The sequence below is a fragment of the Centropristis striata genome, chromosome 7 (genome assembly GCF_030273125.1).
Source record: "Centropristis striata isolate RG_2023a ecotype Rhode Island chromosome 7, C.striata_1.0, whole genome shotgun sequence".
Taxonomy (NCBI): Eukaryota; Metazoa; Chordata; class Actinopteri; order Perciformes; family Serranidae; genus Centropristis; species Centropristis striata.
In genome coordinates this window covers 24,242,241-24,254,849 of record NC_081523.1, presented here as the reverse complement: position 1 = coordinate 24,254,849, position 12,609 = coordinate 24,242,241, and the positions used below count along the sequence as shown (strand labels likewise).

The window sequence follows — 12,609 nt, the reverse complement described above, 5'->3', positions numbered from 1 at the left end:
CTTGCATCTTTAATTATTGATTGTAATCACAAAATATTATATACTAAACGCTTTATATTTAATTTTCTGCACAGACAAAATACGCGAAAGTGCGTCCGTGAAATTGTGAGCATGACTGTAAGGAAACGTCATCTCCCCGCGCCACGTCTGGTCTGTCACTCAAGCAAGGGGACTAGTGAAAAAAACTACATGTGAACATTTTTGACACCGAGTATGAGTTTGTGGTGAAACAACGCACAGTGGAAACATGTCTGGGGCTTTATCGCGCTGTGTCTGCAGGGTTTTATCCCGACACACCGCTCCGTCACGGTGAGTGTTTGTAGTCCCTGCTGACAGGGAGCTAGCTGCCCGGAGCTAACACGGCTAAGGTTATTGAGTACAGAAATGCTGCTGAATCAGTCCTGTGGTTTACAAACACTCGGGGTTCAGTGTGGCATGTTTTGACCTGTTTGTTGTGTATCGTTTTTCAGCTTTCTGTTGGGAGAGCATCATGCTGTACAGAGTCCTTGGTTTGCACCAGTGATGACACTGAAGACATCTGCTCCGCTGAGGTAGGATCATCAGGCTGATTATAAACCTCAGGGTTCATACGGATGCTTGAAATCCTTGAAAATGCTCAAATTTTAATGTTGTATTTTCAAGTATTGAAAAGTGCTTGGATTTTGGATAAAGTGCTTGAAAATGCTTGAAATTCTTGCTGTATTTGTCGTTCAATCTGACTATAGATAATCACACGTTCAATGAAAAAATACTAAATTGAATATTGAGATTAGCAAACTGTACTTTTGGTTGTTAAAAGCGTAATACCATCGCTGTTGGTATGGTTGAGTTTACCCCTGAGGTTACCCCTTTTAGCATGTAAGTACTCATCTAAAACATGCAACTTACAACCGTTGTAAGGTCCAGGAAAAGCTTGAAAATGGACCTTGAAAGACCTTGAAAAGTGCTTGAATTTGATCACTGAAAAAGTGTATGAACCTTGAAACTTACATCCCTGAGGACCCTGTGCCTGCAGTGAACCCCAGCCCCAGGTTCACTGCATGTCAGTTGGTTTTTGGTGATTTGATTAATTGCGAATTTATTGGGGAATATCCACTACAAATGTAGTATTAATTAAGACAGATCCTGCATTTGGCTACTCATCTAGTGGTCCTGTTTTACGTGGCCTAATACTTTTGCACTCGCTGTATTATTGTCAGTCAATTGGATGATTATTTTGTTTGTTACTGAGTACTGATCATAAACTATTAGTAATGTTTTTACACCTGTCCACCTGTTTTGTTGTTGTTTTCTTAAGTTGAACGGCGTCAACATCAAATTTGCAGAATACAAAGTGATGTGTTCAAATCACCCAAACATGTAACCAATGAAATAGAAGCCTATGATCCTTTGATTTTCTGTTGATCAACTAATCGATTAATTGTCTCATCATTTCAACACTAGTTAAACAAACTAAGTGGCACAGAAAACCAGTGGCCAGTATTATTTGTTATTAACTGGTTGGTTTGTGGATCTTTCTGTGCACTGCTGTTAAAGGGAATTTCAAGGTCATGATGCAGAGGTCTCTAGGACCCCTTACAAGTGAATCCACCAGCAGTTACATGATGTTAAATCCAGATTGTACAGCTGAGGGAAAAAAAGCTCTAAAACAGAGCTAGATTATCCTGATAAAGTCACAAATTTGTGTCCAACCTCGCTTAAAACACGGTTAAGTTTCAAGTCAACTCAGAAAACTGTAATGTAAAATAATGTTACTATGAAGTCTAACTGTAAAATGATAAAGATATCATGGGATTTGTGTTGATTTTGAGATTATTATGAAAAATCTGAGACAATATCACATTTCACGTCCCACAATATCAAAGTATATTATATTAATATACATTTCCATCTGTTTCAAAATGCTCACATATAGCTGTATTTTGTGTTTAAGAGCGGAGCCGAGAAAGAAAAAGAAAGTGGACCCAAAAAGGGAACAGCAGGTAAGAGAAAGGATGAAAAAGAAGCTCAGGAGGCTGGAGAAGGTTCCACCTGAGCTCATCCCCATAGAGGACATTTCCACTCCGGCCAAATGCTTGGATAAAACAAGGTACAGCTCATTTCTCTGTTGTCCACATAGTAATTTACAAGTAGTCATGATAGATTTGTCTTGCGGAGTAATTGTTAACATACCTTCAAGTTTGGTCACATACATTAAAGAATGAAGTTGCTGTTTTTTGCTATTTTTATATTGTCACAAATGCTGAATACTGAAAACACCAAAACCAACAAAGTATTACTGGTCTTTGTGACTGAAGCCCGATGAAGCATGTCAGAATCGGAACCAAGACAACTATTTAAAAACTTTTATCATGTTGGTTTTGGTTTAATGATGGCATTTTTTTGACCATAATAAAAAAAAAAAAGAACGGCAGCAATAAGAGATATACGTGCTTACTCCTGAGCTGTATCACTGTCATCAGTATCATCAGAGTTCATAAGACTCATGGGTTTGGTTTTAATCTGATGTGCAGCTCTTGTTCAACAGGTTTGCAGAAAGACCTATATTGCAGAGTTCCTATGGGTGCTGGAAATACTTAAAAACCCTTGAATTTTAATGAGGTGTAAGATGTTAAATAATCAGTATACTGTATGTAAATATGTAGTTTAGCGCAGCTGTAAGGTGCTGGAAAAACTTGAAAATGTACCTTGAAAAGGCTTTAAGCGTTTGGAACAGCCAGTAGAAGTGTTCCTAAACAATTTCCAAAGTAATATTCCAACAGTTAATAGTCTTTAGCCCTAAAGATTCACATTATAACAACATTTTGTGGACATCTTTTATGTATCATTCATCCTGCTTTGACTTACTGTACCTTTTGTTCTTTCCTTGCTATTGTGGCGACTTTGAAGTGCTATAAATTGTTTCTTATTCTCCTACAAAGGCAACGTTCTCTACCAAACCTGTCATTTGACGAAAGTGAGGGTCGAGCCCTGCTGCTTAAAGAGTGGTCTCTATACAAACAGGTCACCACTTACTCATAACACCTCCATCACTTAAGCTTTTATAGAACATCTTGCCTCTGATCTCTGCCCTCGATCATGTACACTTAGCGGGCTATTTTTGATGTGCTCTTCTGTCTTTGTTCTTGCAGGAGCAGCACATGGCTGAAGTAAAGGCTATTGAACTTGCACTAAAGGCACAGCAGGAGGCGCTGGAGGAGCTCAAGCTAGAGTCTGAGGAGCTGTACAAGGCAGCACTGAAGCCAGACCCTCTTCTGTTTCCCTTCAGTCATGAAGGCCCAGCCTACACACCGCCAAAGCCCCAATATGATGCTCCTGATGGGAAATACACTGACATCACTAAAGTTTACACCCAGTGATGGACAGGGAACAGCTGTGGGCGCAGCCTGAGTGTACTGTCATGCATTTAGTGTTTGTATGTAAGTCAAAGATGCAGCCTTTCTAGTTGGTGTGAAGGACAATTTTGCAAATATGCTTTTTTTTCTTTTCTGAATTGTACAGTCATCTCCAGTGTTTCATGTTTGTATCAAATGCAACAACATTCATGGAAATTCTGCATGGTTTTTTCCTCCCTTCACATCTCCTGTATGAAACATCACAGAGGAAAGCGAAAAATAAAAATGTACTTTTTTATTGACACAATATGTTCAGAATAATTTACTTTTGTGTTATTTCAGAGTAAAGCCAAAATCGACTATATAAAGGCAGAACACTGCACAAACGGAGAAGGTGAATTGTCTTATTAATGTATCAATCATGTATATAATATATTCATCACAAAGGAGTATCTGGCGCTCCTGTTAGATGCCATCAAGTGTTGGTACATTCTAGTGCAGCTTCAACTTTTAATTTAACCCTAATTTAAACAATGCACAACAGATCGTTCATTCCCTGAATGGAATGCGTTAAATCTTCAAAATAAATCCACTACATAACTAATCCAATATTACCCTTTCCTTACACTGAACAGAAAAAAGGCAATTAATGCTTAATTAATACAGCAAATCTGTGAATGCCGTTAGAATTTTTGCTTCAGTTTACACAAGCTTTGGAAAATGATGATAGAGGGGAAAAAAACACTGCCTTTGCAGAGATGACAGGCTGAAGTAGATAAATCTGAATGAATAGATTCTGTCATACTCAGCATTGACCACTAGAGGCTGCCACTCTTCTTTCTTCGTACAGCAGCTCACTAGATACAACTTGAGATAGCAATAAGTAATGACAGTCTCCAGCATGTGGTTCTCATATGTTTAGTCAGTTAAGTGATAAGAATCTCAAATCTTAATTTCACTCTGCGTTGGCTGCCACAGAGCACAGTGAGCAGGTTAATGGTGACAGTTCAGAAGTCCTGAGGCTTTCCATGGTTCAGGGGCATGTGCCAGTCTCTGGGAGGCTCTTGCCTCAGTTTCCACACTGGGGTGAAGTTTCTCTGCTCTGCCACTCTGTTCCTCTCACTCCTCTGCAGGGCTTCCTGCAATACAGATACATCACTTATTAAATTATTATTTTAATGTATGTTAACGTGAACTTTCTGGCACTATTCAGGGTGGATGTTCTAGAATACAAGTTTAGGTCTTTGAGAATGCGAGTGTTTGCAGCTGTACCTTGGCCGCTGCGCCTCTGTGTTTCTCCCACTCTGTGCAGTTAATATAGTCTTCTTTCCACTGCTGGCAGGATGGGGAGGTGCCATAGGTGTAATAGTGGTGAAAAGAATGCCTCAAGCTGTTGCAATGTTTGAATTCACTCCAGTAGGCATCACAGACCCTAGGTGGCTGTAAAACCAGAAAAAACAAAACATATATCATCACCAAGCAGAGTAAAAAATTATGTTTTGATCCCATCCAATTCTACCTTTCTGGTTAGTGGAATTACACCTGAACATTTAACTAGGATGTGCTTCACTTGTGCAGCTGGCTATAATTTTTGCTTCAGTGAGGTTTAAATTCCTCTATACCTCATTCAAGGCTGTCTTGGTTAACTTGAGAACTGGTGATTAAAAAATATATAAAAATACATTATTATCATTGGAAAATGGTACTCTGAAGACTAAAAAGACCACTCTGAAATTAAATTAAATCAAATTAATTGCAATAGTTATTGTTAATAATCTGGATTATTTATACCAATGAGCTGTGTTTAAAAAAAGGGGGGGGGGTCATTAAAACATTTATAGCATTGATTTGTGTGTTATTCACGATTATTTACTTAATCATATCTAATTTATTTAAAACTTTGGGTTTCTAGATACATTATAATGAATTACTCCTCCAGGAACCAGAAGCCCTCTAAAACATTGTAACACTCTTTGACGCTTGAGATAGTGTTTATTGTTGCTCTAAATACAGTCATGGAAAAAATTATTAGACCATTGTTTTCTTCAATTTCTTGTTTATTTTAATGCATGGTACAACTAAAGGTACATTTGTTTGGACAAATATAATTATCAAAAATAGATCATCAGAGTTTAATTTAAGAACTGATATCTTGCCATTATCCATGGTTTTCTTGATGATAACAAAAATCATCATCATTAAAATGAAATTAAAATTAACAAGAAATTGAAGAAAACAAGGGTGGTCTTATATTTTTCCATGACAGTAGAACAATATTGATATTTGTCCTCAGGTCGTTCATGTTTGGTTGAAGCGGTTTCCTCAGTGGCTGATTAAGCGTTAAAATTACCCGCATTAACACGAAGTTTTATATCATTTTATTAGCAAAGCTAGATTCAAAGCCACAATGAATCAGATAAATAACTCAGACTTTCTGTTAAAGCCTCCTCGAGTGTCGTTCACTGTCATTGCTTGATGCTAGCTAAGGTTACTAGGGCAGTTTAGCAACGATAGCTAATCACCCTGCTAACTGTTTGGGTCAGATCTGGCACTACTCATTCTTTATCAGGACTATCAAGAACAAGGCAAGTTAATTATAATCAGAATAACATAATTTATAATATATCTACAATATAATTTGTTTACAAATTACCCTCCACGTTGCTTGTCCAGACTGGTCCATTGCTAGCTGCGCCAGCTAACACAATACTTCCGGTTCAATTTAATTTCACAATAAAAGCGCTACCACACATTTTTACAGCCATTACTTTGAAAATATCCACTTACAGCTATAAACTTGTAGCAATCAGTTGTTCAAAATTCATTTAAAGCTACTCTACAAAAACGCGTTTTTGACAAATATGCTAATTTATTCTTTGACATTTTTGTGTTTCTTCCATCATCTATATCTATATCTATATATATATGGTGGTACAAAGTACATAATACTTGCTTATGACTGGTAGTTTTATCCTGCCATTACACTGTCTTAATTAAAACTGGATAATCAAACACAATGTTCTGCTTATTGCTAAAGCATGTCTAATTTGAGTTTTGGAAAAATCCATGAATATAGAAACATCGTATTATATACCATTTCATTTCATTGTTCATGTAGATGTTAACGTTACAAAAATAACTTTGTGACAATGAATTAATGTCAAACACAGTCCTTTATTTGTCTATAAATAAACCAAGGAAAAAGGAAAAACTTTTACTACTTTAACTCAGAAAAAACCCTCAAACATAAAATTATTTCAATTATAATTAAAAGCAAAAGTATTGAGCTCTTATTGCTCCCATTTTATCTGAACAATAGGACTTTGGATAAGAGTATATTTAAAGTCCATTGTAAAAATGCAACAATTGTGGAAAAGGGGGGAAAATAGTGTAATATCACAACAATACTCTGCAACTTATTCTTTAGGTTGTTTGGTGTGCTGATAGAATTTATTGATATTTATTCCACAAACTCTTTAAGGAGCTCAGCTTCTGTTGAGCAAAATAGTATTGTCAAAGTTTTAATTGCATATAATCCCAATCCCAGAGACAGAGAGATGGATTTCCAATGCAGCTGATGGCCAGTTGTTTTGTTTTACTTTGCTGTTGAAGGTGACAATAGATATGGTGAGTCTGTACATGAGTCAGTCTCTGTGCTGGGAATCCTTCAAGGCTTTCTGCCCTTCTTGCGTAGCGACTGTCCTTCTCCAGAGAAGGCGATGAATCTGTTCAAAGCATCCTCCTGGGGGGATGAAAAAAGAAAAATAGCTATAATTGGAAAATTACAGGAGAAGTGCAACAAAGAAAGGTTGTACTGGAGTGTGAGAAACCGTACTGAGATTCTCTGTACAAACGTAACAGGAAATACTTGACATTTCTTACATCATCAAAATTTTTCCTGGGCAGAGGCCTCGAGTTTCTGATGAAGGTGATCCTGCCAATTTTGAATTCGTAGTTGGGAATGCCTCTGTGAAACAAAAGATTAAAGGTTAGAAATGTTCACTCAATATTTAATTTTTCAATCACTTTATGTTCACATTTATAAAATACTGAACCTTTTGATGTCACTTGGGCCAAGTGGGACAGGGCTGGGCTCAATTCCTTTTGTTTTACCATCCAAACGATTGCCAGAGCCAGTGAAAGCCTGAGGAAAGAAGTTACATGAGGTCCAATTATTACGGTTATCAGTAGTGATGAGGACATTTATTTGTCTCTAGCACAAAGCAACATCAACTTACTCTGAATCCCAGGTCCATGTCAGCATAACTGGTGGGATCTGCTTCTTCCTCCTGTGAAAAAACTTTACTTTATTAAATTGTTCAAAGCACAAATTGCACAGGTACCTTTTGGGTTTCGATTCTTACTGTTGGTTCTTCCTGATGTTGAGGTCGTCGTTCAGGCTCTTTGTAACCCAAAGGAGCATCAAAATCCACCTGAGAAACAGAGTTGCAACATGTTTAAAGTGCAGCAAACAACAGACCATTCACTGTTGTCTGTGATAATACTGAGGCTCTTACGTTCATATCACACTCGATGATGGACACTGCTTTATCTGGCTTGGTTTCCATCACCCGCAGCTCATATATCTGAAGCAATAACACTGACTCCATTAGCAGCAATATTCAGTAGAAAAATAAGGACTGAAACATATTCATATAGTGCAACACTGTTAATTTACCTTTTCATTGTAGTTGATAGCAACAACATCACCAGTTGTCAAGCAGGCAAAGTTTCTCAATGCATTCTCCAGCCTGTAGTAATGTGACAAGTTAGTAAGTGACCATAGTTAAACACAAGAGGTGAAAAGGGTCAATTTAATGTTCCTAACTGATATTTCTTACACTGCCTTGGGGTTTGTAATATCCAGGAAGTCGGGACTTTGTGGCTGGAACTTTGAGTAAGTGGCCACCATAAGGTTCACGCTTTCCACTTGGACCAGACCGCCTTCCTCCAGCAGGAGATTCTGCATCATCTGTAGCAAAAAATAAACAAATTATCATCACTGCCTCGATGGATTCTTACAAATTGCAGATAACGTTTCAGACTCAAACATTAAACTTGATCCTGTTTCTCACCCAGTGTGGCAGGTAGCAGATTCCCTCGTCTGCCACAAACTCGAGAACGCCACAGTGTGTCATTCTGTCTGAGTTCTTGTTGGTCAGCTTGAACAGCATTGGATAGGTGATGTTGAGCCTGCCTGTACAAGGGAAAGGAGCAGAAAGGTGAGATTCATGGATGCTTCATAATCTTAATGATGGAGAGATGCTTGATTTAACTTTAACTTACTGAGCTGGTCGAGAGCTGAAGGTGGCATTATTACTGAAAAAGAAACAGTAATTAGTTGAGACATTAACAACAAATAAGGTCACATAAACACATGTGCTTCTGCTTTTGAAACCATAAGATACAGTTATGATAACAGTATGGTACCCCTCTGGTCCTTAAATGTTTTATATACTACATTCAGAACCACTGGACTAGTCACCAGAGCACCGGCATCTCAGTCCAAAGCAAATGAAAGAGTGCAACTTCATTCTCTGCTCAGGATGCCATTAACCACTATATACTCACATAGCACATAGTTGTTTGCTGCTATACTAATATTCTGAATGGGGTATAAAGAACCTTTATTTTAAAAATGTGACCTTGATTCCACATTTTAAAATAATGTAAGTGAAAGAACACCTTTAAAATGCTAAGAAAATCCACTATTATTAAAGGCTATTACAGAGAAACTGCTGTAAAATGTAATGTGTCTTTCAAAGCTGTGGGTTATTTTTATCTCAGACATCTAGAAATGGGAAAAAGACCTTAAACCAACAAACCTTTATCAAACCCAGATACACATTCATGTTCATAAGGCTTTATAGTTTACATACCAAGAGGTTGAATTCACCAGACATTGACACAAAGCTGAAAAAGATTCAACATAATAAACTGACTAATTCAATGGTAGAAAACGCTAGATAACAGGAATGATTCACTGGTGAGGTAGCTCATGTTTCTAGTGACCTCAGGCCAGCTATCAGGGGGTACAAATAGCCCTGGACCGAAGCCCAGTGGGGGCCCATGGAAAACTCTATGATTGACTGTTAAACTGTATGAAGTATAACAATTAACTTACTGACTTATATAGCTGAAAATACAAGTTATGTGTATTTATACGGTAGATATATTTATACGTACTGTTAAAACACATTTCAACCTTTCATTTGATATCCCATCCCCTGTATCAGATGTGCAGAACGGATAAATAGCACTAATCTTAAGATTTAAAGTGAACTACAGCCTGACTAGCTAGGCCATAATGCATCACCAAAAATCAGGGGCTCAATAAACAAAGCCAGGGTACAGAGAGAACGAGAAAACGAAAGGCACAGAGAGCCAAATTTCTGGCCAAAAAAGTAGCTGTGGAAGGTGGAGATGGAAGGTGCTAAATCTTGTCCAAAGTAAATTTTAGAAAACCAGTGTCCTCAAACAATCACACAGGCTCAATTTGGAAAATTTTGTCCCCATCCATAATCCCTAATAGCTGTCCTTAGTGACTCAGTCAATCAGCACTTTTAACAGAATTTCTTTTCAGACCTTTGAAGAAAGACGCAGTATGACTTCCAAATACAAAAACAGTCGTCAAATATCGGACACACTGCATCAAAACAGGTTACATACGTTTGATTGGGACAAGTAACAAGTTGCTGGAAAATAGCATTGTGAACTGAAGAATCCAAGTTTGACACTTCCTGTTCAGCTAGGTATCAATCAGTAGATCTAAAAATAAATACTCAAAAACATTTCTGTGTTTACTACACTACAAATTTCTGTTTTTACAGTAGAATGTTCGTGATTTTACCTATAATATATCGTCACCCTGTTAAAATAATCGCCTAACTCATTTTTACAAGTTTTGCAGGAAACACAAAAAACTTCACCAAAAGTGTAACATATGACATTTATTGATCATTTCACTCAAAAGGGATGTCACAAAGGATGGCTATTGGCATAGTAATAACAAGGTGTGTAAATTATGTAACTTAAGAGAAATAAATGACTCAATTTTTTTAACATGCCTTTGTGACTTAAGCAAGATATGGTTACACTTTATTTTGAAGGTGTCTACATAAGAGTCACACAAGCCAGTCAGAAACATGACATGACAAGTATCATGAGCATTAATATTACTTCAAAGTGTCATTAATGTTCATGACACATCCCATGTCATGTTTATGACACACTCACTCTTATGTAGACACCTTAGAGTAAAGTGTTACCAATATTAGTGTCAACAATAAAACACTGATAAACTAAACTGATAACTAAACAATCTCCCTCTAGCTCTTCTTTGCTGGGTTCTTATCTGATGCCTATGAATGTGGCAAATTGTCAAAGAAGTGATGATCTTAAAGGGGAAAAATCACATGATCTGATCAACTGAGGATGTAGGTGATTTTACCATAGGTGGCCTTCGTCATGAGGAGATGATTTAGGCAAGAAAAAAAACAATTTTGACAAAAAAATGACATAGGCGAATATTTTAACAGTGTGACGATATTTTACTGGTAGTGTATAAAAGTAAATTACATATTTTATGACAACAATACTTACTTTTTCCTCCTTTCTCCACGTCGGAGCGGTCGTTGGGACCTGCCAGCATCGACACCGAGTAGCAGCGGTACTGAGTGGAGAAGCGGTTCTGAAAGCCCCGGGACATCGGGTGGTCGAATACGTGGAAGGAAAACTGTGGAGCAAACCAGATCACGTTAATTAAACTTACATATTTCCGATATTTCAACGTGAGTCGGTTAAATCCACGTAAGACTTTAAATCCATCATGACAGGGCAGCTTTCTGTTGCTGTCGTGTTGTTGTTAGCCGCTCGGGAGCTAAACTGCTCCAACTAAGATTTGTTTTGATACAAATCCATCGTCAACGGTGAACAGAGTGTTACTCACCATGTCGACAGTTTGTGTCTTTGGTTGTCAAACGACTCAAGTCAAAATGTCTCTTTCTGTTTATTTGTATCAAAATTTTGCATGAGCTGCTATTTTTCTCTGTTGTCTTCCGCTTCTTCCGGAAGTGTACGAGTTCATGTAGGAAATGACGACACGACAGAAGGTAGCCAATCACAACAGCCTACTGAAAAAAACCTAACTTTATACTTCTACTCCACTACATTTTGAGGCAAATATTGTACTTTTTACTCCTCTACATTTAGCTTTAATTACTTTTCAGGTCAAGATTTAAAACGAAAAACATGATACATTTAAAATTATTACCCATTCTTATAAATTAAACCACTTAAAAGTTTATTAGGTAGTTAAAATGAGCGGAGTGGAGTCATTTCACAGTGTGGTATTAATACTTTTACTGAATTAAAGGATCTGAATACTTCTTCCACCACTGTCCTTTTTACTTCTTTTTTTATTATATATATATATATATATATATATATATATATATATATATATATATATATATACACATATATATATATATATATATATATATATATATATATATATATACACATATATATATATATATATATATATATATATATATATAAAATAAAAAGGAGACAGTGGTGGAAGAAGTATTCAGATCCTTTACTTCAGTAAAAGTACTAATACCACACTGTGAAATGACTCCACTCCTCTCATTTTAACTACCTAATACACTTTTAAGTGGTTTAATTTATAAAAATGGGTAATCATTTTAAATGTATCATGTTTTTCATTTTAAATCTTGACCTGAAACGTAACTAAAGCTGTCAGCTAAATGTAGAGGAGTAAAAAGTACAATATATGTCTCAAAATGTAGTGGAGTAGAAGTATAAAGTTACATAAAATGTACATAAAAGTACCTCAAAATTGTACTTTAAGTCCAGTACTTGAGTAAATGTACAGAGTTACTTTCCACCATTGCTACCTGCCTCTTCTAACTTATACATATCAGTTAAGAGTCCTCCTCCAGACACTGTATGAGGATTAAAGGGATAGTTTGTGCATTATTATACAAAACTTGGTACAATTATTGTCAATGCCCTCCTGAGGATAACCCTTTAAGGTTTTATTGATCGGCCCCTAGGTGGCAGTCTAATTTCATATTTGGTACCGTGGCCACACTATAACACTTAAGGCAATGAAATTCATAGGGGTAGTATAGACTGGCCCCTGTAACACACACACCCCGACGGCAGCATGCCCCGATAGGCGTGTACTGCGAGTGCCCGTTCAGTACTGCTTGCAGTCCTAGTTTAATTTTGTTTCCTGCAAATT

General features: G+C 36.9%; 3 protein-coding genes across 3 annotated transcripts; 1 reads left to right on the top strand and 2 right to left on the bottom strand.

Annotated features, from left to right (window-relative positions):
• The first annotated feature begins 46 nt into the window (after positions 1–46).
• Positions 47–3,644, top strand: mrpl40 (mitochondrial ribosomal protein L40). Its single transcript, XM_059337333.1, has 5 exons — positions 47–309; positions 471–551; positions 1,934–2,089; positions 2,922–3,003; positions 3,132–3,644. Exons 1-5 carry the CDS (start codon positions 248–250, stop codon positions 3,357–3,359), a joined length of 609 nt encoding a protein of 202 aa, XP_059193316.1. The 5' UTR covers positions 47–247; the 3' UTR covers positions 3,360–3,644.
• Positions 3,616–6,103, bottom strand: c7h22orf39 (chromosome 7 C22orf39 homolog). Its single transcript, XM_059337335.1, has 3 exons — positions 5,989–6,103; positions 4,608–4,775; positions 3,616–4,474 (listed from the first exon to the last, which is right to left on the bottom strand). The coding sequence occupies exons 1-3, from the start codon at positions 6,016–6,018 to the stop codon at positions 4,343–4,345; spliced, it is 330 nt and encodes a 109-aa protein (XP_059193318.1). The 5' UTR covers positions 6,019–6,103; the 3' UTR covers positions 3,616–4,342.
• Positions 6,104–6,489: 386 nt separating this feature from the next.
• ufd1l (ubiquitin recognition factor in ER associated degradation 1) lies at positions 6,490–11,443 on the bottom strand. The gene is made up of 12 exons (XM_059337028.1): positions 11,284–11,443; positions 10,938–11,070; positions 8,622–8,654; positions 8,411–8,532; positions 8,177–8,307; positions 8,014–8,086; positions 7,853–7,921; positions 7,700–7,768; positions 7,574–7,624; positions 7,391–7,479; positions 7,218–7,302; positions 6,490–7,077 (listed from the first exon to the last, which is right to left on the bottom strand). The coding sequence occupies exons 1-12, from the start codon at positions 11,284–11,286 to the stop codon at positions 7,003–7,005; spliced, it is 933 nt and encodes a 310-aa protein (XP_059193011.1). The 5' UTR covers positions 11,287–11,443; the 3' UTR covers positions 6,490–7,002.
• Between the last annotated feature and the right edge of the window lie 1,166 nt (positions 11,444–12,609).